Raw genomic sequence first — 27572 nt, forward strand, 5'->3', positions numbered from 1 at the left:
AGCACAGAACATATTTAAGTGGAACAGTGTAAATATTCTAAACTTTGTGGAGAAGGTAGGCAAAAGATAGATTTTTTGTAAGTATGTGACAAATAAATATACGCACTTTATAATTCACGATTTCATGACCTATAATTCACGTTTTTTGATTCAAAACTCACGCTTTTTGTCAATTTTCATCCTTCGACATAATGACAAATAAGCATGTGTACTTAGAAATCCATGGATTTCATGGGCTATTGTCAATGATTTTTGTCCAATTTTGTTCGTATCGACCCAATAACTAACTGTGAAACTTCCATAGTCAAAATTTTCATGGGTTATAACACCCGATTTATAACCATTTTCAATCATCCAACATAATTACACTTAATTATGTCTACATCAAATTTCTCGATTTTGATGGGTCATAATCCATGATTTTGGAATTTTTTCTTCATCTCCTCTCGAAGACAACTAATTATACGACTTAAAATTCGCGATTTTCATGTGCAATATCCCACATTTTGCTGATTTTTTATTTTCAGACATAATCACAATTAATTATGCGTATATCAACATTTGTCTTTCCATGGGCTATAACACTTCATTTTTGTAATTTATAGCTCACGTTTGTGTCAATTTTCGTTCTTCGACATAATGAAAAATAAGCATGCGTACTTCGAAATTCATGGATTTCATGGGCTATTGTCCATGATTTTCGTCCAATTTTGTTTATATCAACCTAATAACAACTAACTGTGAAAACTTGCATAGTCGAAATTTTCATGGGTTATAACACCTGATTTTTTCAGTGTCCCTCATTCGACCCGGTTACACTTAATTATGACGACACAAAATTCTCGATTGTGATGGGTTACAATCTATGATTTTGGTAATTTTTCTTCATTTCGTCTCAGGACAACTAATTATATGAACTTCAAAATTCGTGATTTTTATGGGCTACAACCCACATTTTTGTTATTTTTTTTGTCCTAATCACAATTAATTATGCATATATCAACATTCATGATTTTAATTAGCTATAACCCATAATTTTTATTCATTTTATCGCTCATCCAACCCAATTGCACATAATTATGACTACAACAAATTCTCAATTTTGATGGGTCAAAATTCATGATTTTGGAAATTTTTGTTTGTTTCGTCTCAATGACAACTAATTATATGACTTCAAAGTTCGCTATTTTCATGTGCTATAACTCACGTTTTTGTCAATTTTCTTTTGACCTAATCACATTTAACAATGCGTACTTCAACATTTGCAATTTTCATGCAATTTTCATAGGCTATAACCCATGAATTTTGTGAGTTTCATTCCTTTTGACGCAATAACAAATAAGTTTTATTTCTTCAAAAATCTTGATTTTCATTGGCTATAACCAATAATTTTGGGCAACTTTTGTTCTTTAACCCAATGGAAAATAAATGTGTGCCTTAAAATTCACGAGTTTCATAGCCTATAAATCACAATTTTTGTTCTTTAACCCAATTTTTGTTCTTTCTGATCCAATTGCAATTATTTATACGTACTAAAAAATTCTCGATTTTCACGAGTTAAACCCTAAGCTTTTTGTACATTCTTATTCGTTGACATAATGATAAATAAGCATGCATGCATCGAATTTCATGGCTTTAATGGGCTATTGTCCATGATGTTTGCCCATTTTTGTATGTATCGACCCAATAGAAATTAATTGTGTGAACTTTAATAATCGTGATTTTCATGGGTTATAACCCCTAATTTTTTATCCATTATCGCTCATTCGACCTAATAGCAATTAATTGTGCGAACTTTAATAGTCGCAATTTTCATGGGTTATAACCCCTAATTTTCAATGTTGTGATTTTTACGTGTAATAATCCTTCATTCTTATCCATTATTGCTTAGTTGACCCAATTACACTTAAATATGACTTCATCAAAATTCTTGATTTTGATGGGTTTTAATCCGTAGTTTTGGAAGTATTTGTTTGTTTTTTTGCAATGACAACTAATTATATTTACATAAAAAATCATGATTTTCATGTGCAACCATATTTTAGTCAATTTCCCATTTTTTTGGGACTAATATCAATTCATTATGCATATATCAAATTCGCGATATTCATGGGCAATAACCCCTCCTTTTTCTAAATTTGTGGCAAATAAATGTATGCATCCTAAAATTCACGATTTAATGACTTGTAACCTACTACTTTCGTCAATTTTTTGATCTTTCGGATCCAATGGCAATTAGTTTCACATAGTTAAAAATTTACGATTTTCATGAGCTATAACTCACGTTTTTGCTAATTTTCGTTTGACGTAATGACAAATAAGCATGTGTACTTCGAAATTCATGGACTTTAAGGGTTATTATCCATGATTTGTGTTGAATTTTATTTGTATAGACCCAATAGCAATTACTAGTGAAAACTTCCATAGTCGCAATTTTCATGGGTTATAACGACCGATTTTTATCCATTGTCACTCATTCAACCCAACTACACTCAATTATCACTACATCAAAATTCACCATTTTCATCGACTATAAGTCACATTTTTGTAAAATTCTTTTTTTAGTTTAGTCTCAATTAATTAAGTGTACATCAACATTTGAAATTTTCATGGGTTATAACCCATGATTTTTATTCATTATCACTCATTCAACACAATTGCGCTTAATTAGACGACATCAAAATTCTCGATTTTGATGGGTTATACTGCACAATTTTGGAAATTTTTGTTTGTTTTGTCTCAATGGCAACTAATTATATGAACTTCAAAATCATTAACTTCACAGGTTAGAACCAAAATTTTGTCAATTTTTCTTTTTTTTCGGCCTAATCGCGGAACATTCATGCTTTTCAAGAGCTATATAACCCATGATTTTTGTGAATTTAGTTATACATACATCAACATTCTCAATTTTGATGGGTTATAATGCACGATTTTAGAATTTTTTGTTTGTTTTGTCTCAATGGCAACTAATTATATGAACTTCAAAATTCACGATCTTCACAAGCTAGAACCAAATATTTGTTAATTTTTCTTTTTTCGGCCTAATCGCAAATAGTTAAGCATACATCAATATTCACGATTTTCATAGGCTATATAACACATGATTTTTGAGAATTTTCATTTATTTTAACCCAATAGCAAATATGCTTTATTTCTGTAAAAATCGTGATTTCATTGGATACAACCAACAATTTTTGATAGTTTTCGTTCTTTAACCTTATGGCAAATAAACAGGTGTTCCTTAAAATTCACGATTTTAATGGCTTATATAACCCATAGTTTCTATTAATTTATTCTTTTTGACCCAATTGCAATTAGTTATACGTACTTAAAAATTCACAATTTTCATGAGCGATAACCTACAATGTTTGTACATTTTTGTTCTTTGATATAATGATAAATACGCATGTGTATCTTCAAATTCATGGTATTCATGGGCTATTGTCTAGGATACTTTTCCATTTTTGTTCGGATTGACCAATTAACAATTAATTGTGCAAGCTTCAATAGTTGCAATCATGGGTTATAATTCCCAATTTTTATCCATTATCTCTCTTTAAACACAATTATAGTTAATTCTGAATACTTCAAAATTCTCAAATTAGATGAGTTATCCCACGAATTTGGATATTTTTGTTCACTACGTCTCAAGGCAAATAATTAAATGAACCTCAAAATTTCTGATTTTCATGGCTATAAATTAGAATTTTGTAAATCTTTGTTTTTAGGCCTAATTGCAGTTAATTACGGGTACATCAACATTTGCAATTTTCATGAACTATAACCTATGATTTTTCTAAATTTTTATTTACTTTGACCAAATAGAACATTAGTTTTATTTATTAAAAAATCATGACTTTAATTATAACCAACAGTTTTCAAAAGTTCTTGTTCTTTCACCCATTAGCAAAAAAATATGCACGCTTTAAAATTCATAATTTTCATGGCCTATAACCTAAATTAAGTCAATCTTCGTTCATTTCAATGCAAATGCAACTAGTTATGTATTTAAAAATTCACAATATACATGAGCATGCGCAATTCAAAATTCATCGTATATATAAGATATTATTGATGACTTTTATCCATTTTTATTCGTATCAACCCAATAGCAATTAGTTGTGTGAACTACAATAGTCGCGATTTTCATGGGTTATAATCCCCGATTTTTATCCATTATCGCACATTAAACCTAACTACACTTAATTATGACTACATCAAATTCCTCGATTTTGACGGGTTATAATTTGCGACTTTGGAAATTTTTGTTCGTAATTAGTTATACGAGCTTTAAAATTCACGATTTTCATGGGCCATAACCTACAATTTGACAATTTTTCTTTTTTCAACCTAATCGCAATTAATGGGCCATAACCTACAATTTGACAAATTTTCTTTTTTCAACCTAATCGCAATTAATTATGCATGCATAAACATTCGCAATTTTCTTGAGCTAAAATCCATGATTTTTATTCATTATAGTTCGTTCATTCAACCTAATTGCACTTAATTATGACCACATTAAAAGTCTTGATTTTTTAGGTCATAGTCCACAATTTTAGAAATTTTTATATCGTTTCATCTCATAGCAGCTAATTATATGAACCTCAAAGTTTGTGATTTTCATAAGTTATAACCCACATTTAATTATGCGTATATCGACATTCACGATTTTCATGGGCTATAACTAAAGATTTTTGTTAATTTTTATTTGTTTCGACTAAATAGCAAATAAGTTTTATTTCTTCAAAAATCATGATTTTTATTGGCTACAACCAACAATTTTTGGCATTTTCGTTCTTTAACCCAGTGGCAAGTAAACATGCATGCTTTAAAATTCATGAGTTTCAGGGCCTATAAGCCACAATTTTTGTTAATTTTGTTCACTTTGACCCAATTGCAATTAGTTATACACACTTTAAATTTTTAGATTTCTATTAGCTATAAGCTGCATTTTTCAAATATATTTATTCTTTGACATAATGATAATAAGCATGCTTACTTTCAAATTCATGGTTTTCAAGGGCTATTGTGCATGATGTTTGTCCATATTTGTCCGCATTGACCCAATAAAAAATAATTGTACGAACTTCAATAGTCCTAATTTTATGGGTTATAACCCCCAATTTTTATCCTTTATTGCTCACTCAACTTAATAATAGCCCCGATTTTCATGGGTACCCCCAATTTTTATCCTTTATCGCTCATTCAACTCAATTATAGTTAACTATGACTATTTCAAAATTCTCGATTTTGATGGGTTATAATCCAGGATTTTCAAAATTTTTCTTTATTTTGTGTTAATGATAACTAATTATACGACTTAAAAGTGCGCAATTTTCCTGTGCTATAATCCACATTTTTGTCAAGTTTTTTGGCTCAATCACGATTAATTGTGTATATCAGCATTAGCGGTTTTCATGGGCTATAACCCTTCAATTTTTTAAAAAATAGTGGCAATTAAATATACGTGCCTAAAAATTCACAATTTTCATGGTTTATAACCCACATGTTTTTGTCAATATTCATTCATTAGCGATTAGTTGTGTACTTAATAATTCGCAATTTTCACGATCTATATAACTCACATTTTTGCCAATTTTTGTTCTTCGACATAATGACAAAAAAGCATGCATACTTCAAAATTCATGAATTTTATGGGTTATTATCTATGATTTTTTTCCAATTTTGTTCGTGTAGACTCAATAACCAATTGTGAAAATTTTCATAGTCGAAATATTCATGGATTATTATACCCAATTTTTATCCATTACCACTCATTCGACCCAATTACACTTAATTATGACTACATAAAAATTCTCGGTTTTGATAGGTTATAATCCATGAATTTAGAAATTTTTATTCATTTTGACTCAATATCAACAAATTATATGAAATTCAATTCGTGATTTCAATATAAAAATGTTGGACTCAATGCCAACATTTTTCATAATCCATAATTATTTTTTGCTTAATTGCAATTAATTATGCGTACATCAACATTTGCTATTTTTATGAGCTATAAGCAATGATTTGAATACATTATCACTCATTCAACCCAATTGTATTTAATTATGACTATCAAATTCTCGATTTTTTGATAGGTCATAATCTATGATTATGGAAATTTTTGTTCGTTTCGTTTCAATGGAGACTAATTAAATGAAGTTCAAAATTCACGATTTTCATGAGCAATAACCTATGATTACATTTAGCTATGTATACATCAACATTCACAATTTTCATGGGCAATAACCTTTGATTATTGTGAATATTCATTCATTTCGACTCATTAACAAATACATTTTATTTTTTCAAAAATCGTGATTTTCATAGGCTACAACCAATAGTTTTTGGTAGTTAGTCTCAATGGAGACTAATTAAATGAACTTTAACATTCACGATTTTCATGAGCAATAACCCAAATTTGTCAATTTTTTTGACCTAATCACATTTAGCTATGTATACATCAACATTCACAATTTCCATGGGCTACACCTATGATTATTGTGAATTTTCATTCATTTTGACTCATTAGCAAATACATTTTATTTCCTCAAAAATCATTATTTTCATAGGCTACAACCAATAGTTTTTGGTAGTTTTCTTTCTTTAACACAACGGCACATAAATATGCGCGCCTTAAAATTCACAAGTTTCATGGTCTATATAACCCACGATTTTTTGTCAATTTTGTTTGTTTTAACCCAATTGCAATTAGTTATACTTAAATCTTGCGATTTTCATGAGCACTAACCTAAGTTTTTTGTACGTTTCAATTCTTTGACATAATGATAAACAAGCATGCGTACTTCCAATTTCATGGCTTTCATGGGCTATTGTTTGTGATGTTTATCCATTTTTGTTCGTAATGAGCCAATAGCAATTAATTATGCGAACTTTAATAGTTACGATTTTCATGGGTTATGACCCCTAATTTTTATCCATTATCGCTCATTCGACCCTATTATAGTTAATTCTGCATTCCTTTAAAATTCAACATTTTCATGATTTATAACCCACGATTTTTATATTTTTTGTTCTTTTAGTTATACGTACTTAAAAATTTACAATTTTCATGACATAAAACTCGCGCTTTTTGTCAATTTTTGTTCCTTTACATAATGATAGATAAGCATTCATACTTCAAAATTCATGGTTTTCATAGGCTTTTGTCCACGGTTTTTGTCCATTTGTGTTCATATCGACCCAAGCATGGTTTTAAATATCGGCCGATAATCCGATATTATCGCCGAGTTATCGGATTTGGGAGCTTTCCGCTAGGATAAGTAGGATTTTTAGTCGGTTATCGTTTTTTGAGGTTTATCGGCGAGTTATCGGCGATAAAGGCACTTATCGGCCGATAAGTAGGCTCTAAATATCGGCTTTATCGGCCGATAAGTAGAATTTGGGAGCTTTTACTTTTTTTTGGATTTGCTCTTTGAATGTTTACAAATTATGAACTATTTATTGCTTTTGGAACTTGGTTGATTGGTGATTAGCTTATGTTTGTTTATGGATATTGATAATGGTTCATAACTACTAAATATCAACTTAGTAAGTTAGTTTATGAATCTCATGATTAAACAATAATTATGTAGATGCGTAGATGGTTCTTCATTCTTGATGTTATCTTATTATTTACTTGTTTATTATTCCATTTTGACTAACATTGTATTTTTTCAAGCTTATGTTTGTTTATTATTTGCTAGTATATTACTCCGATAAATACTACTTATCCCCGATATATCCCCGATTCGCTAAAGGTTACAATCTGACGACCTTCACGACAACTGATGGAAGCTCTACTTCAACAGCCTTCACAATCAACATCGGGAGTTACAATCTGACAACTCTCATATTCTCAAGGAGCCAAGACGAAGATTACAAGACAATGATCTTTGCAACGCTTCGACAGAAAGAGACTACAAATCAATGGTCTCTTCAAATCAAGCTGCGGAAGTCCTCCCCGCACACCAGCATCAAGACGCACCGCGTTCATAGCCAAGATGCACCGCGTTCATAAGCTCTAATCGCCGCCAGACGCAGCTCAAATCGCTGCCAAACGCAGCTCTAATCGCTGCCAGACGCAGCTCAAATCACCGCCAGACGCAGCTTCCAAATCGCTGCGAACGCAGCTCAGACGTAGATTTCAACGCTGCAAACGCAGCTTCTAATTGCTGCGTCCGAGCTTCCAGACGATGCGTTCAAGCTTCCAGACACTGCGTTTGAATGCAGAATTCACGTCAGAACGCGGGCCTGCGTTTGACTCGTTCAAACACGAGCTGAACGGTTCCAAAATCGTTTCCCACGATCTGAGGGGATCACAACTCCACTCAGGAGTGATTTAAGGGGCGGTTACATCCCATTAGCCCCACTTAGGAGCGAATTAAGGAGGTGGTTACACCCCTTACTCCCCTATAAATAACTAAGAAATCAACTTAGTTCGAGGCTGGATCTTTTCGGTAGGATCGGTTGGAACTTCTTGGCAGCGAAAAGAGGATCCTTCATCCTTCGGTTGGAGCTTTGGAGATCGACAACAAGATCTTCTTCATCCTTGGCTTATAACCGACTTTCGGTTAAATCAACTCTTTCATAAAGTTTCAAACTCGTTCAGAGTTCTCCACAACGTCAAATCGTGAGGAGAAGACAAAGTTCCAGTGAAGCAAAACGTAAGATCGTCAACGGAGAGCAAACTCGACGCGAGCATTCGAGGAGGCACTCCATCGCCACCGTGAAGAACCCAGAATTAAACAAATGGGAGAATCCAGATCATTCTCTTCTCTTTTGTAATCAGGAAATCCAATTGTAATCGAGATTAAAGGAATACAAATCAATTTTCCTTCGTTTTATTTACTGCAAATTTTCCCACAAACAAAAGATGACGACTCCGCTGGGGACGAGCTTCTCTGACGAAGAAGTGGTGGCGCAATCCGACGTTCATCTCACTGGAACAACCGTCAAAACTCTCGTGGTAGAGTTTGATCAAGCCAAGTTTGAGGAGGCTATCTCCTCCGGATCCCTTAGCCCCAAGGCTATGCGCAAGATCCACAAAGTCTCTAAAGAGACTAAAGCTCCAACTGCTCCAATTGCAGCCGAACCGCCTAAGGAAGACTGCTCGGACAGTCCCTCCCCCGATGGAGTGGGCTCAGCTTCAGCCAAACCCGCGTCAAGACGACGGGTATCGGGTCGAAAGATGCCCATTGAGGCGACAAAGGCCTTGAAGCAGGCTAAGAAGAGGGTATCGGGTCGAAAGATGCCCATTGAGGCGACAAAGGCCTTGAAGCAGGCTAAGAAGAATGCCGATCAACGGAGGAGGACATCCTTACGACGAGCACATCTCCGAGAATACCGATCCTCAAGTCAACACGAGCTTCGTGTTTGTGAGCCTAAACGCGACCATGTGCTCTGCGTTTCTGCTTCAGAACGCAAGCCTTGCGTCTATGAGCCAAAACATAGGCTCTGTGTGAATAAGACTGAACGCAGTCCTCAGTGGTGTATTGTACAGTCAAAACGCAGTCTTCAGGAGTGCGTTCCATTAACTGAACGCAACTCTCAGGCATGCGTTCGGGTGACGAAATCTAATACAGAACCTGGTGTATACCGTGGAGCTTCGGGGCGCTGCCCCGAACCCCGCCGGGGGGTATTCCATCCCCAAACCTGAAGCTCAGGCATATAAAAAGTCCATGGATTCAAGGCATCTCAACCAGATCCATGTTCACCAAGAGCCAGTCCTGTCTAATCATAGACTGGGGATTCCAGTTCAAACCTCACGATCAGTGAGTAATTCTCCTCGAATCTTTACAACAGATTTGAGAGAGTTCATATCGAGAGAAAGACCGATGCAACAAGTTATTCCTACGGTCTTCTCGGAATATCAATGCTGCTCATATGTGGCCAAACTATTGGTGTTCGACCAATTTACGAACGTTGCTTTGCCCAACCAACGACGACGTTCTCACATGAAGAAGTCTCCAAAGACCGAATATCCTGGGGTCACTATCAATGTGATCAGCAGAAGGAAAGCATCAGGTCCTAGTTCCGATAACTCTGAGACAAGTCGTTCACCGACCGTCAGAGAAATCGCTAACGAGTTTGAAGGAGTCTACCAACGCACTCGGACGCGAACAGGAGCCATTCCCCCTATCAACTATCGGAGGTTAGCCAGAGGAACCAATTCCGATGATGAACACTCAGCCATTGCAGAGTCCCAATCATCAAGCTCTTTTGTTGAACATGAGAGCTCGCGAAGAGACTTGATGAACAGGAGGCCCTGCTCAAATCTCAGCAAGAGGCCATCAACGAACTCATGGCCCTGTTGACTCAAATTGTCACAGACAAGGCCAAATCTCAGAAGACAGATTCGCCACCTACTCAAATTGTCACAGACAAGGCCAAATCTCAGAAGACAGATTCGCCACCTAGGCAAGAATCCTCCCGGAGAGGAAAAACGTCTTCATCCCGACCTCACACAAGCAGAGGGAAGGAAAAAGTGGTTGATTGTGCTACTTCTGATCAAGAAGCCCACAACCTGGAATCTTCCTCTAATGAAGGAAGAGAGACTGAGAACGAGCAGAATCTCCAATCTGCTAAAATGGAAGAATTGGAAGCCCGTCTCAATGCTATTTCTAACAGAAGCGAGCTCCAAGAAGAGGGAGTTGTCAGACCCTATTCTGCCGAATGGGATGCATCCCCTTATCCTCCAAAATTCGAAGTCCCGACGCTACAAACTTTTGACGGCACGGGATCACCGAACCAACATATCTATCATTTCAAGTCACAGACTGAAAATGTGATATCAAACGACGCCATATTAGCTCAATTATTCATTGGCACCCTCAAGAGAGTTGCCTTTGAATGGTTCAGGAAACTTCCTGTGGGATGTATCCAAAAGTGGACAGATCTAGAGAGACTCTTCCTGTCAAGATTCTTTGAAGAGGATACAGAAGTCTTCATCCTCCGTCAAAGCCTTCGTCAAGAGGTTCCGAACCATGGCTCTTCGGTGTTCGTCAGGTATGACACAGTCTACCTTAGTAGAGACCTGTCGACACAACTTGCAGACCAACCTTCTAGCACAAATAAGGGTTGCAGAATGCCGTTCTTGGAGACAACTAATCTCTCAAGGCGAACAGGCTCAAAAGATTATTGCCAGGATCAAAGCTGAAGAATAAAGTAGGCAGGATCCACCTGAGCAATCGGACGAAGCCCAATCTTCTCCTGAGCAATCAGACCAAGCCCAATCTCCTCAGTCAGAAGGGGAAGATACTACAACCACTGAAGCTAATCCCCTTCAGTAGGACGCCGGGTCTCCAATAACTATCACGTTAACAATTACCTCTGATAGTCAAACTCATTAGATAATGGCCTACTCCTTTCCCCCCTGCATTTGTTCAAGACTGGGGGTTGGTTTATTGGTAGTTCATTGGATTATGAGTAATAAATTTTCTGAGTTGTTATGTTTAATAGAATACCTCAGTCAACCACAAAATCTACCAAAATTATCACGTCCATCAACTTGTCAATCCGCTTCAATAGGATGGCAGGTCCACTAAAACTATCACGTTAACCGTCACCTCTGATAGTCCTTTTCCTCCAAATTCCCCCACCAATCCTCTTCAAGTAGGATGGCGGGTCCACCAAAACTATCACGTTAACCGTCACCTTTGATAGTCCTTTTCCTCCAAATTCCCCCACCAATCCTCTTCAAGTAGGATGGCGGGTCCATCAAAACTATCATGTTAACCGTCACCTCTGATAGTCCTTTTCCTCCAAATTCTCCCACCAATCCTCTTCAAGTAGGATGACAGGTCCACCAAAACTATCACGTTAACCGTCACCTCTGATAGTCTTTTTTCTCTAAATTCCTCCACCAATCCTCTTCAAGTAGGATGACGGGTCCACCAAAACTATCACGTTAACCGTCACCTGATAGTCCTTTTCCTCCAAATTCTCCCACCAATCCTCTTCAAGTAGGATGACGGGTCCACCACAACTATCACGTTAATGATCACCTCTGATAGTCCTTTTCCTCCAAATTCCCCTACCAATCCTCTTCAAGTAGGATGGCGAGTCCACAAAACTATCACGTTAACAGTTACCTCTGATAGTCAAACTCATCAGATAATGGCCTACCAGGTGATGTGCCTCTATTCCGACTTCATGGATAGTGCCCCACTAGGTGATGTGTCTTGTCTACCTCTTTTTATTCCCCTGCTAAGTCTTAATCAAGACTGGGGGTTGGTTACTTGGAATCCACAGGATTAAGAGTAACGAATCTTTCACATCGTTAAGTTAACATTACACCTCTGACAATCAACTTATCAATCCTCTTCAATAGGATGATAGGTCCTCAAAATTGCTCAAATCGCAATCTTCCCCAGCAAGATACTAAGTCTTCAAAATCTGAGTATCAAAATTCATCGCTTCTGATGATAAACTCACTTAGCAATTCTCCCCAGCGAGACGCTAGTCTTCAAAATCTTGTGCAAGTCACAAGAACACATTCCTGTCAAGTTAACATCAAACCTCTGACAAAACCCACTTATCAATCCTCATCAATAGGATGATAAGTCTACAAAGTTGCTCCCATCGCAACACAATCTTATCACGTTAACATCATACCTCTGACGATCCACTTATCAATCCTCGTCAATAGGATGATAAGTCCACAAAGTTGCTCTGATCGCAACACAAATCATGTCACGTTAACACTAAACCTCTGACAAAACTCACTTATCAATCCTCATCAATAGGATGATAAGTCCACAAAGTTGCTCCAGTCGCAACACATTCCTGTCATGTTAACACCATACCTCTGACAATCCACTTATCAATCCTCTCCAATAGGATGATAAGTCCACAAAGTTGCTCCAATCGCAACACAAATCATGTCACGTTAACACTAAACCTCTGACAAAACTCACTTATTAATCCTCGTCAATAGGATGATAAGTCCACAAAGTTGCTCCAATCGCAACACATTCTGTCACGTTAACACTAAACCTCTGACAAAACCCACTTATCAATCCTCGCCAATAGGATGATAAGTCCACAAAGTTGCTCCAATCGCAACACAAATCATGTCACGTTAACACTAAACCTCTGACAAAACCCACTTATCAATCCTCGTCAATAGGATGATAAGTCCACAAAGTTGCTCCAATCGCAACATAAATCATGTCACGTTAACACTAAACCTCTGACAAAACTCACTTATTAATCCTCGTCAATAGGATGATAAGTCCACAAAGTTGCTCCAGTCGCAACACAAATCATGTCACGTTAACAATATACCTCTGACAACAATCCACTTATCAATCCTCGTCAATAGGATGATAAGTCCACAAAGTTGCTCCGATCGCAACACAACTCTCGTCACGTTAACATCATACCTCTGACAAAATCCACTTATCGACTCTCCCTAATAGAGCGATAGGTCTTCAAAGTTGCTCCGATCGCAATATTCTCTTGTCACGTTAATATCAAACACCTCTGACAAAATCAACTTATCGACTCTCGTCAATAGAGCGATAGGTCCTCAAAGTTACTCCGATCGCAACACTTTCCACTTATCGACTCTCGTCAATGGAGCGATAGGTCCATAAAAATACTGTTAGGTTAACATCACACCTCTAACAGTCAAACCCCCCAATGAACTTGTTAATCCTTTTTCAACAAGAATAGCAAGTTGTCATTATAAAATCCCCAACGGATTAAATATTTTCTGGAATTATCCTAGTGATAATAAAGAAAATTTCTGAATTTCACTCTAAGTGAAAATTCATACCAAGTTAATATTACACCTCTGGCGCTTCCAACTTTCTTTCAGTGTCTCAAGTAACACAGGAAGAAATAACGACAAAGTCTACGTATTCAACATCGTAGCACCAAAATCCATGCCTTTTACGCATGTGGGACTTTATCTCGATCCCAAATTAGAGATAAGACTACGCCTAACACGCGTTGCCGGTTAGTCGTTTCCCGTGAAAATGACAAAGTCTATGTATTCAAAATCATAGCATCAAGTCTAAGAGGGTTCATTCTCTTAGCACAACGTTACATGTGGAACGGACTTCGACAATCCACATGCTAGCCCGACTCAAACGGTAGTCGGTAAAGGCTTATCAAATCCGTTGATGGCTGAGGGTTTGCCAAAAATCCTATGCACGTTTGCAGGTCCATCAGCTTAATGGATGTGAGCCGAGACTTAAAACAGATGAGCCAAAGACAAGTCTCAATGACTTAGTCAAAAATGCACGGAAGCCAATTCCATGTCTTAAGTCAAAACGTTGAGGTCAGACCCGCGATACAAAAACCGAACGCCGAGGTCACACCCGTGTTCCAAATTCAACATGCAAGGGTGAGACCCGCATCTCAAGTTCAAAATGCAAGGTCCACCCCTACATTCCAGAAGCAGGATTATGGCGCATACCTTCACACAGGTCCTACGTGGCAAATCCCTTCAACCAAGATGCCTTCGAAGCAAGTGCAGAGAACAAATCCTTTACCACAAGGAATCAACAGCTCCAAGATCAGAGTTGAGATCCAAAGTATTCCGAAAATTCGTCCCAGTCAACCGCGAACTTTCGAAAACTTTGGAGGGGGTTCTGTAGGCTGTCTAAAAATCACAATAGATAGCTGATCCCCATCAAACACCGATGATGGAAGTTACAATCTGACGACTTCCAGAAGGCTACAATTTGAAGACTTTCACGTAGATCGCTGAAGGTTACAATCTGACGACCTTCACGACAACCGATAAGAGCTCTAGTTTAACAGCCTTCACAATCAACATCGAGAGTTACAATCTGACGACTCTTGCATATCAAAGAGCTAAAATAAAGATTACAAAATGACGATCTTTACAAAACTTCGATAGAAAGAAACTACAAATCGACGGTCTCTTCAAACCAAGACGTGGAAGTCCTCCCCGCGTACCAGCATCAAGACGCACCGCGTTCATAGCCACGAACGCAGCTCAAACTTACAACAACCGATGAAAGTTTTGATTCGATGGCCTTCATAATTATCAACAGGAGTTACAACTGATGACTCTCACATTCCAAGGAGCCGAGATGAAAATCAAAATATTTGTAACGCTCTAACTAAAGAGACTACAAATTAATGGTCTCTTCAACTCAAAACATAGAGCTCACCTCTACGTTCCAAGAACAAAACGCAGAGCTTATTTTTGCATTCTAAACAACAAAGCGCAGTACTCACCACTGTGTTTCCAGCCTCAAATGTAAAGCCCAACTCCGCATCCTAAGTTCAGGACACAGAGTTCATGTCCAGAATGCAAATTTTGCGTTTGACTCGTTCAAACACGAGCTGAACGGTTTCAAAACCGTTTCCCACGATCTGAGGGGATCACAACTCCACTCAGGAGTGATTTAAGGAGCGGTTACATCCCATTAGCCCCACTTAGGAGCGAATTAAGGAGGTGGTTACACCCCTTAATCCCTTATAAATAACTAAGAAATCAACTTAGTTCGAGGCTGGATCTTTTCGGTAGGATCAGTTGGAAGTTCTTGGCAGCGAAAAGAGGATCTTTCATCCTTCGGTTGGAGCTTTGGAGATCGGCAATAAGATCTTCTTCATCCTTGGCTTATAACCGACTTTCGGTTAAATCAACTCTTTCATAGAGTTTCAAACTCGTTCAGAGTTCTCCACAACGTCAAATCGTGAGGAGAAGACAAAGTTCTAGTGAAGCAAAACGTCGGATCGTCAACGGAGAGCAAACTCGACGCGAGCATTCGAGGGAGGCACTCCATCGCCACCGTGAAGAACCCAGAATTAAACAAAGGGGAGAATCCAGATCATTCTCTTCTCTTTTGTAATCAGGAAATCCAATTGTAATCGAGATTAAAGGAATACAAATCAATTTTCCTTCATTTCATTTACTGCAAATTTTCCCACAAACACCAAGAGCAATAAATTGTCCAAACTTCAATATTTGCGATTTTCATGGGTAATAATCCCTTATTTTTATCCACTATTGCTCATTCAACCCAACTATACTTAATTATGACCACATCAAAATTCTTGATTTTGATGGGTTATAATCCACGATTTTGAAAGTTTTTATTCATCGTCTCAATGACTACTAGTACTAATTTTGCATACTTAAAAATTCACGATGCTCATGTACTACAACCCAGATTTTAGTCAATTTTTCTTTTTTCAGCTTAATCGCAATTATTTATTCACACATCAATGTTTGTGATTTTCATGGGATATAACCTTTGAAGTTTAGAAAATTGGTCGGAAATAAAAAGATGTGCCTTAAAATTCATGATTTAGTGGCTTATAATCCACAGCGTTTGTCAATTTTGTTTTTTACGATTCAATAGAAATTAGTTATGCATACTAAAAAATTCGCTACTTTCATGAGATATGACTCGCGTTTTAATGGCCTATAACCCACAGTTTTCATCAATTTTTGTCAATTACTATTCAATTGCAATTAGTTATGCATACTGAAAATCTGTGATTTTCATGAGCTACAACTCATGTTTTTACTAATTTTCGTTCTTCGACATAATGTCAGATAAGCATGCATACTTCGAAATTCATGAATTTCATGGGCTATTATTCATGATTTTTGTACAATTTTGTTCGTACCTATGCAATAGCAATTAAATGTGGAAACTTCCATAGTTGCAATTTTCATGGAATATGACACCTGATTTTTATCCATTGTCCCTCATTTGACCCAATTACAATTAATTATGAGTACATCAAAATTCTCGATGAAGGGTAATAATCCATGATTTTGGAATTTTTCATAATTTCGTCTTAATAAGTAACTAATTACATGAACTTCGAATTCGCTATTTTCATGGGCTATGACCCACATTTTTGTCAATTTTTCTTTTTTCAGCCTAATCACAATTAAATATGTGTACATCAACATTTGCAATTTTCATGGGCTATAACCCGTGATATATTCATTATCGCTCATGCGACAAAATTGCACTTAATTATGACTACATCAAAATTCTCAATTTTGATGAGTTATAATGCACGCTTTTGCAAATTTTTGTTAGTTTCTTCCATTGGCAACTAATTATATGAACTTCAAAATTCGTAATCTTCATGAGCTAGAACCAAATTTTTGTCAATTTTTTTGGCCTAATGGCAATTAGTTATGTGTACATGAACATTCGCGATTTTCATAGGCTATATAATCCATGTGCATGATTTTTGTGAATTTTCACTCGTTTTGACCTAATAGCAAATATGTTTTATTTTTGTAAAAAACTGTTATTTTCATTGGATACAACCAACAATTTTCAATAGTTTTCGTTCTTTAATTCTATGGCAAATAAATATGTGTGCCTTTAAATAAACGATTTTAATTGCCTATAATCCAAGATTTTTTTTCTTTTTCTTTTTTGTTAATTTCGACCCAATTACAATTAGTTATATGTACTTAAAAATTCACGATTTTCATGAACTATAACCTATGTTTTTTGTACATTTTTGTTCTTTGACATAATGATAAATAAGCATGTGTACTTGCAATTTCATGGTTTTCATGGGCTATTGTCCGTGATGTTTGTCCATTTTTGTTCCTATTGACCCAATAAGAATTACTTGTGTGAACTTTTATACTCGTGATTTTCATGAGTTATAATCCCAAATTTTTATCCATTATCGCTCATTCGACCCAATTATAGTTAAATTATGTGTTCCTTAAAATTCATGATTTTCGTGGTTTATAACCCATGATTTTTATAAAAAAAATTTCAACCCAATAGCAATTAGTTATACGTACTTAAAAATAGATGATTTCATGGGAAACGTTTTTTTGTTAATTTTTGTTCTTTTACATAATGATAAATAAGCATGCATACTTCAAAATTCATGGTTTTCATAGGCTATTTGTCTGATTTTTGTCTATTTTTATTCATATCAACCCGAGAGCAATAAATTGTGCAAACTTCAATGTTCGCGATTATCATGGGTAATAATCCCATATTTTTATCCAATATTGCTCATTTGACCCAATTACACTTAACTATGACTACATCAAAATTATTGGTTTTGATGGGTTATAATCCGCAATTTTGAGAGTTTTTGTTTAATTTGTTTCAATGACAACTAACCATATTCACTTGCTAACTACCCTCATGTTTCATTAATTAAGAATTTAACGAAACAACCTAACAACACATCACGTGTTGGGTATTCAGCTAAATTACAAGATTAGTATATTTTGTTGACCTAAATACTAGCTGCTCTCAATTTTCATGTACTTCCACCTACTACGTTCTAGTCAATTTTTCTATTTTTGACATAATCACAATGATTTATGCACACATCAATGTTCGTAATTTTCATGGGCGATAACCCTTCTAGTTTAGTAAATTTGTGGCAAATAAAAATATGTGCCTTAAAATTCATGATTTAATGGCCTATAACCCATAGTTTTTCTTAATTTTTGTTCCTTACTATTCAATGGGAATTAGTTATGCATACTGAAAAATTCACCATTTTCGTGGACTATAACTCACGTTGTAATAGCCTATAACCTACAGTTTTTGTCAATTACGATTCAATTGCAATTAGTTATGCATATTGAAAAATCTGCAATTTTCATGAGATATAAGTCACGTTTTTACTAATTTCCGTTCTTCGATATTGGTAAATAAGCACGTTTGCTTTGAAATTCATGAATTTCATAGGCCATTATTTTGTACAATTTTGTTTGTACTGACCAAATAACAACTAAATGTGAAAACTTCTATAGGCAGAATTTTCATGGAATATAACACCCGATTTTTATTCATTATCCCTCATTCGATCCAATTACACTTATTTATGACTACTTCAAAATTCTTGATTTTGATGGGTTATAATCCATGATTTTGAAAAAAAATTCATCATTACAACTTCAAAATTCACAATTTTCATAGGATATGACCCACATTTTTGTCAATTTTTCTTTTTCTGGCCAAATCACAATTGTGTACATCAACATTTGCAATTTTCATGGGCTATAACCCATGATATTTATTCATTATTGCTCATTCGACACAATTGCACTTAATTATGACTGCATCAAAGTTCTCAATTTTGATGAGTTATACTGCACGCTTTTGGAAATTTTTGTTCGTCTCGTCTGAATGGCAACTAATTATATGAACTTCAAAATACACGATCTTCATGAGCTATAACCTATGTTTTTTGTACATTTTTGTTCTTTGACATAATTATAAATAAGCATGTGCACTTCCAATTTCATGGTTTTCATGGGCTATTGTCCGTGATGTTTTGTCCATTTTCGCTCATAATGACCCAATAACTAACAGTGCGAACTTTAATAGTCACGATTTCATAGGTACCCCTAATTTTTATCCATTATTGCTCATTCGACCCCATTATAATTAATTATGCGCTCATTAAGATTCACGATTTTCATGGTTTATATGTAAAACCCCGTAAATTTGAAAGTATTATGGAAATAATATTTAAACGAGTTTTATTATGGTTAAAAGTATTTTGGGATGAATAAGCAAGGTTTTAAATATCGGATGTCGGGTTCATGTCGGCTGCTGAAATCCATGTCGGATAGCGAAAATCGAGGATATATCGGGGGACATGGACTAAATATCAGATTTTCATATCGGGTGGTGCGTATATGTATAATATCATGTCCTAAATGTAATCTAAGCATTCTTAAATTCAATATAAGCATACTTTATAAATTTTATAGACTAGACATATAAAAAAGTAAATAATATATGATGTTTAGGATCACTAACCGATTGTAGAAATTTAATTCTCGATTGCATCCTGAAACAATTTGGGTGCTTGACCTACAAAATAAGAAAACATTGTTAGTAAATATAGAATAGTATGTAAAGAATAAAGCAACTAACATATAAGATATAACATATAGAATGAAGATCACAACTCACAAGATGGTACTCAAGGTACGCTCTCCGACAAGTACACTAAGCAAAAAAACAAGCTGCCACCAGGAAGTTTTTCTCGTCTGTATCAATAGAAAAGACTAGGGTTTAAATGTAAACAAGATGTATAAAAGTTTAAAGAATACCAAAAGGGGCATAAATTTACAAGGAAATTTTTGAAAATTCTTTAATTATGCTGCCTTTTTCTGATGTTTGGGTGATTAAAAGAGTATGCACAAACATTAAAAACGCAATTGTTGGAGAATAGGATTTCCTAGCACCATTTTCAACCTTTCCTGCCATTTTGCTTAATTCCTTTTCTATAAAGAAAACAGCCAAAAATTGTTACCATTAGCTATTTTTCTCATAAATGGTGAAAGAAAGTAGAAGCGGAAGGAACCATGACATAAAGATTTTAGATAGCAATTAGTTCTGAAAGGAGAAAAAGAATAATAATTTATCGATAACAAAATATTCAACTAGCATCAGGATAGTCTCCCTATTTGAACTGAATATAAAGTTGTTTTCACTAAATATAGATATTAAGATCCATATTTTCATTCTTATCTGGCTCAAGGTTACTGATAGCGAATAGCATCGCATCGTGATGAGCGACCGCTAAGGCTATTTAGGACTATTGTGGCAAAATAGCGGCAAATAGCGCATAGTCAAATAGCAGTCAAATATAAATATATACAAATATTCTAAATAATAAGAAAAATTATAAAAAATTCTAAAAATCTGCAAATGCATATTTAATGCCTAAGCATGAAATATATGTGTAACTGAAGAGATGAACTTTTAGAAAATGAATAATTGACACAGAAAGCATATATAGCATTTTCATTCACAAGCATTTTCACAAAGCTTGTAAACTTAAAATGAATATTTATGAGTTCGAGTTCAAAATCATAAGTCATAACCTGCTATAAGTTACTACTATAGATAAAATTTTTAAGATCTTGGCCACTCCATTGATCTACCATTGTCCCTGAGTGGAGTGGTCCTAAATCTTGGAGCTGCTGTCGTGCCCCAGGCTTAGTTCAATCTCATTTCAGTTATCCTATATTAGAACCCTAAATTTTTTTTCTCCTATCTAATATCCAAGTTATGTACATTCCAGCCGATAGTGCTAACCTCCAAATAAGCTAGCTAGACTAGATTCATTTGTTTCATGTTATTAATTGATAATATATTATCTTAATCAGGACGACATCCTCATAGTTAATTAAGTTAGAACATCATCTGTTTATGTTGAAACGGAAAAGGGGACAATAAAAGGAAATGAGAACTTTTGGGTGGTCTTGAGTGGAAAAGGAAATGCAGTTCATTTATGTTGCAAGCGTTTAGATAACAAAACAAATTAAGTCCCAGGTGTGTGTAGATAGGACAGGAGCAGATGCTTGCAAAATTAGTAAATTAACTTTTTCTCTGTTGCGAGCCCAAGAGAAATAGCAACAGGAGGAGGCAGAGACGGAGGCGGAGGCGGCTTCAAAGACTAGAGGCGGAGACTGGAGGCGGATACTGGAGTGGAGGGAGAGATGAGAGGGAGGCGAAAGAGATAAGAAGAGGCGGCTAGGGCTTGGGTCAAGATTCAGAGGCAAGAGAGAGAGGTTATTATGCATTCGGGTCGGTTTCAGGTTCGGGTTGGGTTCGGGTAGAAAAATTAACAAAAATAAATAGCCTTGTTTAGCGGTTAAAAGCGCTTTTAAGTGCAAAACAGTGCTATTTACGCACTATCAGCCACTTTTCGAGTGAAAAACGGTTTTCCCCGCCTTGACACCCCACGAGCATGGTAAACGGAGTGGTTCACCACCGCTTCCATGAATAGCGGCTTTTTACAACATTGATCTGGCCAAAGGAACAAACAATGAAACTGCAATTCCTAGATCCTCACATATGGAAGAGTTTTATTTGTTAATAATCACGAAAATGTCGAAAATTATGTTGCTTCTACGAGGCATATACTAATTAGCCACATAAAATGGACTACTTGCTACTAACAGAAAAAAGAAAATCAGCACAGAACATTTTTTTTTAGTAAAATAATGTAACAACTTTAAACCTAGTAGAGAAGAGAGGAAAAAGAAAAAGACCTTACCAGAAGGTCCCCCAAAGTATTAGTCTTCTCCTTCTTCTTTGGTTGGCCTATAAATTTTCTCAGAGTTGAGACCATTTTATAGGAAAACTGTACCAAGATTTAGTATGGCTTTGGCTTTGGCACCACCTTTAATGTTGGATGCTTGAGCCACAAGCCGCAATTGTAACAGAAAACCGGGACATGCTAAGGTGGATGCATCTATGAGGTTACCTTTCTCCTGTATCAGATTAATGAACAAGACTACAACTTCCTGAGCAAACTTAATACAAGATAAATACCCTTTTCTCAAATAATCAGTTCCTCAGTTAAATGCGGTACGCTGCACGAGTCTAGGGCTTCATTTACCCCTTATTTGATTAAAACCTCCAGACGAAGCCTAATTTCTTACAGGTATCTTTTCTCCCTCAATACTCAGTACATTTGAGACTATGCAAAGTCCTTCCTAATATGAGTTCGCATCAGACTCAAAATGGGGCTGTATCTACAATCTATCTGAGACAGGTTTGGTATTCATTCTTTGGTCTGAAGAAGCAATAATACTTTAGGAATTTCTTTTTAACAACTTAAATACACCACAATAGAATACAAGGATAGAAGGGTATCGAATGTATAAAATCTATAGATCCACACTGCTATTACGCACAAGAATTTGATTCCAAACCTCGTTCATTCATCAACTTCCTTATCCTTTCAACTCCAACCCACCTTCCTGAACTCCTGTATATCTTCATCATAATCTCAAAATTATGCTCATTATCAGGCTCCAATTCAAATAACCGCTCAGCTGCAATTTCCCCAATATCAACATTCCCATGCATAGAGCACGTAAATAGCAAAGCCCCCCAAACAGTTGGCCCAGCATTAAATGGCATCCTCTTTGAAATAATCTCATAAGCCTCCTCAATGAGCCCTGCTCTTCCAAGTAAATTCACAATGCACCCATAATGCACCATTTCAGGCTTAATTTTGTATTCTCCCACCATTTTGGAAAATAATCTTCGACCATCCTCAACCATCCTCAAATTTGCACAAGCTGATAACACAGATACAAATGTGACTTTATCCGGTAACTGGCCACACTCTTCCATTTGCTGAAACAAAGCTAAAACCTTTGAATCTTGACAATGAGCTGAAATGATTGCATTCCACGAGACGAGATCCTTTTCTCTTATCCCCTCAAAAATCATCATAGCACGATTTAATTGGTTTCGTTCAGAATAGAAACCTATCAAAGCATTTACAACTGAAAGATTCTGGTCGAGAGCTCTCCTTAAAACCCAACAATGAATTTCTAGCCCAAACTTCTCAATTGACGATAACTTGACCAGAATTGCAGACAAAGCGATCGAATCAGGATCAAGCCCTGTGCTTATCATTCCTCTAAAAGTATCCAATGCTTCAAAAACAAGCCCGTGTCTTATATAGCCAACAAGCATCGAATTCCAAGTAACAGAATCGCGATCTGTAATCCGCTCAAAAATGCGGCAAGCCCTCATTATATCACCACACTTAGCATACATATCAACAAGCGCATTGAGAACAAATACATCATTCCCAAATCCACATCGAACAATGTGACGATGAACACCCTCGCCAATTTGCACCGAGCCAATTCCAGCACACGCCTTCAACACCCGAGGAAAAGTGAACCCGTCGGGCTCGATCCCCTCTTCCTCCATTTGGTAATAAACCGCCATTGCATCCTCAAATAGCCCGCGCTCAACATAACCAGAGATGAGTGAATTCCAAACAAATGCACTAGCTTTGTTTCTGTCGGGCATTTCATCGAACAGTTGGTGGGCATCTTCGATGCGGCCTGCCACAGCGTACAGCCGGAGGAGCTTGGAGGAGAGGCCGGCGTTGGAGCGGAGGAGGGAAGGGGGGATGAGCTGGCGGAGGAGTGCCACGTGGCGGAAGGGGGTGCTGAGTCGGAAGCAGGATTCTAGAAGGGAGGAGAAGATGGAGGGGTCGTCGACGGGGATGCCGTTTTCGATGGAGGAATGGATTTGGTGCAGGATTTGGAGGAGGGCTTGGGGCTTGGAGAGGGAAGAAGGGGGTGGGTATGTGAGGAGAGGGGTCGGGGTTGATTTTGGGTACGGATTTGGTGATGATGATGATGATGATGATGATGATGATGGGTGTTGGGGTTTATGGGTTTTAGTGTTGGGTCTTCTTCTTGATGATTTGAGAGAGAGTGGGGATTTTGGGGTTGATGATGATGATGGGGGAGGAGGGAGATGAAGATGCATGATTGGGATTTTATCCAAAATATTCATGTTTTTTGAATAATGAGCTCCAATCCTTCGGCGGTAGCAGAGACCAAAGAAAAGATTAACTGTTAACTGTGTGGGTGTGTGCGCGTGTTTTTTTTCCCCCTCCCACTTTTCTTTAACTGATTAATTATTATGCATCGAATATTCAATAATTCACCTAGGTTGCGTCTAGCTGAATTGTTAAGTTGTTTATGAGTATTACTCTAAGACCGTATGTTGGAGGAATGCTCCTTGGTCTCTCAGATCCTTGAAACTATTAGTACGTAACACCTAACACCTCTTATTTCATGTTTTCTCCTCAAAATCCGCTCTAGTCCAAAAAAAGGAAAACAAAATGTTGAGGGATATTTTGGTCATTGAGGAGCCAAATTGCAAGACCCCTAGAGATTTTGGGGATTAACATCTCAATAACCCAACAGTATATTCAGGTTAATTGCTAATACATCTTTTTAGCGTAAGAGGTTAATAACTACTTATTAGCTGTAAAATGTTTATTAGTGCATTGATCCTTGATTTCGAGTTGGGGTTATCTTTCTGATATTTGTATATATGTCAAATGGTTGTTACTTGTTGAGACCCTCTATTTTCTTTTAGGCGTTGAGCATGCACTCCAGGTACACAGATGACTGAGATAATTAATTTTGGACATCAAAGAACCTAAGTGCTGATAATAATAGAAAAATTAGTAATGGCTACCGCTAACTTCACAATTTCTGCACAACATGCACGGAATCAAAGCAGCTCACTTTGTGTACTATCACAACTTGGTACCATGAAAAACTCCACCAGCCAATCTGTGAGCTAGGAAACCATCTCAAATTTGCCAACGCAGATGCCTGAATTTAGCATGTTAGTAAGAAAATTCGTGCAGAAAAGATACCAAAATTACCAGAACACAGGAAACGCATCTATATCAAATCGAAACGGGTTACATGATTCAAAGAACACATCCATTTCATACTTAAATGAATCCAAGAACAACCCCAAGGAAAGCCCGGCCTTCCAATAATTAAACACAGTGATCAAACCCCTCATCCCTTTAAGAAATCCGAAAGAAGCTCTATACATTAGAGCACCAATTCCTTCAACAACAACTACAGCCAAACCGGCAGAAAGAATGTCCCAGTCACCAGTTTGCCCTATAACGGTCGCGAATGCAGTTGCGCAATAGAAGCCCAACAGGAAGAAGAGGATTTTTACCGACAAACCCTTTCTTAACTCTTTGATTCTAGATCTTAGCTTGGTTTGGAATGATCGAATAGCTCTAACGAGACGAGTGTCATTGTTTGGGTTGCCTCCTGAAGGATCTGTACTGTTGCTTCCATCGGCCACGCTTCTGAAAGACCATTCTGTCTTTCTGCATGATTAGTACAGCACTTTTGCTTAGTATCTTATGCTGAATATAATCTCAGAAGACGATTACTTCCCAAAACATAAAAGAAAACTGTGCATAGGTGGTTTCAAGGAAGGTGCAGACTGGTATAGAGATATAATGATTTCGGGTTAATTGCAGATACACCCCTATACTATGCAAGGTATATAAATATGGGACAACTCCTCTATTTAACATCTTACCACAGACCTGTAATTGTTCAGGGAACGGAAACTGATATAGAAGAGACAAAGAGGAGGATTAGGTCTCTTGTTGTGACCAAAAATTGTCCTTTGCAAAGATCTCGATCTTGAACATGATGATGAAGGACAGAACATAGTTTCTGCACGAAATGGTATTTTTGACATCTTAGTTGACATTGTTCTATATCCACCTGTGAAAGGAATTTGTGCCGTCAAAAGGAGGTTCAGTAAGAACAAAATTGAAATATGCAGAAATGGATAAAAGTGTTATAGATAAATTCAACATGCCCCATCTATGAACATTTCGGGTACCAGGAGAAACTGGACGCTTAGCAGCACACTATTTCTTAAAAAATGAATAAACAGTTGAACTCCCAAATTTTCACAAGAAGAGTAAATGGAAAACAACAGCTAGCGATACTCGCCAATCTCATCAAATCAAATCCTGATTTCAGAACAATAAATTGATAAACCCTTCCTAGCAAAAGGATATTTTCAGAGAGCCCAAGTAAAATCTGCAACTTTCCCATAACTAATTTTGCAATACAACCATGCATTCTAAAGCTTCTATCCCGAAATCAGGATCTCATTATGAATCCCTTTTCCCCCCAATTATTTATTGAGCACTAGTCCTCTCTAAGACTAACTGATTAATGATCTCATTCTTTCTTTCACTGCCCGAATCAATGCTTATATTGGTCGATAAGCAATCGAAGGCGCATTCAACAAATAGAATCCTTTTTAATCTCACCATTTTGATACAAAAGATTGAACATAGTGATACCAAAGGAGGTTTATCCTTCAGGTGCACACTTTTATGTGCTAGAACTACAAACTCTTTAAATCTCTCAATATAGATTTGTATGAAAATAGAATGCAAGTAATTTTCCAACGTCGTATAGGCAATTCATCAAACATTTGACAGGCAGCTAGTTCTTCAAATTTGAAGACAACCAAGAATTGTTCTCAAGGATATAATCCAAATATAAAACATCAAGAACCAATATAATGATTTCAAATATCATCAATTAATTCAAACAAAATATGAGCGAGGGAGAATCGTGCTTTACCCCCTTCTGCTCAGCTGCGTCATAATCTCCACAAACGAAAAAGGAGAACACTTGAGGTCACCAATCCCAGAAATAATACTGGGAGCCTCTTATTACAATCATGGGATTAAATGGGCCTAGCCATAAACTACCTTGGGCCAATAAGGAAAGCCCAATTCTTATTTCAGAAATGTAGTCATTGTATATATACAAAACTTGGACCATCAGAAGGACTCAACCGTTTAAAGAACACTCTATAAAATTGGGGTCACCTCAAATCCATATCAAATTCAAGAAAGATCATAGAGTATTCGAACTGACATCAAATATGAAGATTTGAGGAACTAATATCAAATTATTAAAGAATCAAGGGACTAATATCCAAAACCCTTCAAAAAAGACTTTATAATTACAATGTTTTTTAATTTATTATCGTCATCTTGTTAATATAACTAATTAAAGAATCAAGGGACTAATATCCAAAACCCTTCAAAAAAGACTTTATAATTACAATGTTTTTTAATTTATTATCGTCATCTTGTTAATATAACTAATTAAAGAATCAAGGGACTAATATCCAAAACCCTTCAAAAAAGACTTTATAATTACAATGTTTTTTAATTTATTATCGTCATCTTGTTAATATAACTAA

The 27572-nt window shown here is 36.4% G+C and overlaps 2 protein-coding genes across 4 annotated transcripts in view; both read right to left on the reverse strand.

Annotated features, from left to right (window-relative positions):
• Window positions 1-24435, reverse strand: part of LOC109826077 (pentatricopeptide repeat-containing protein At4g25270, chloroplastic) — a 26374-nt gene extending 1939 nt beyond the window's left edge. For 2 of the 3 annotated variants that reach the window (XM_020393043.1, XM_020393041.1), the window contains exons 1-3: window positions 22024-24435; window positions 19929-20005; window positions 19773-19826 (exon numbers count right to left, since the gene is read on the reverse strand). In XM_020393043.1, coding sequence (XP_020248632.1) covers window positions 22659-24299 — 1641 coding nt within the window. In that variant the 5' untranslated portion in view covers window positions 24300-24435 and the 3' untranslated portion in view covers window positions 19773-19826; window positions 19929-20005; window positions 22024-22658. Of the gene's footprint in view, window positions 1-19772; window positions 19827-19928; window positions 20006-22018 lie in introns of all 3 variants that reach the window. The other variant, XM_020393042.1, reaches the window with a different exon arrangement.
• Window positions 25182-27056, reverse strand: LOC109825450. The gene is made up of 3 exons (XM_020392303.1): window positions 26942-27056; window positions 25879-26062; window positions 25182-25653 (listed from the first exon to the last, which is right to left on the reverse strand). Exons 2-3 carry the CDS (start codon window positions 26046-26048, stop codon window positions 25182-25184), a joined length of 642 nt encoding a protein of 213 aa, XP_020247892.1. The 5' UTR covers window positions 26049-26062; window positions 26942-27056.

This window comes from Asparagus officinalis, chromosome 10 (genome assembly GCF_001876935.1).
Source record: "Asparagus officinalis chromosome 10, Aspof.V1, whole genome shotgun sequence".
Taxonomy (NCBI): domain Eukaryota; kingdom Viridiplantae; phylum Streptophyta; class Magnoliopsida; order Asparagales; family Asparagaceae; genus Asparagus; species Asparagus officinalis.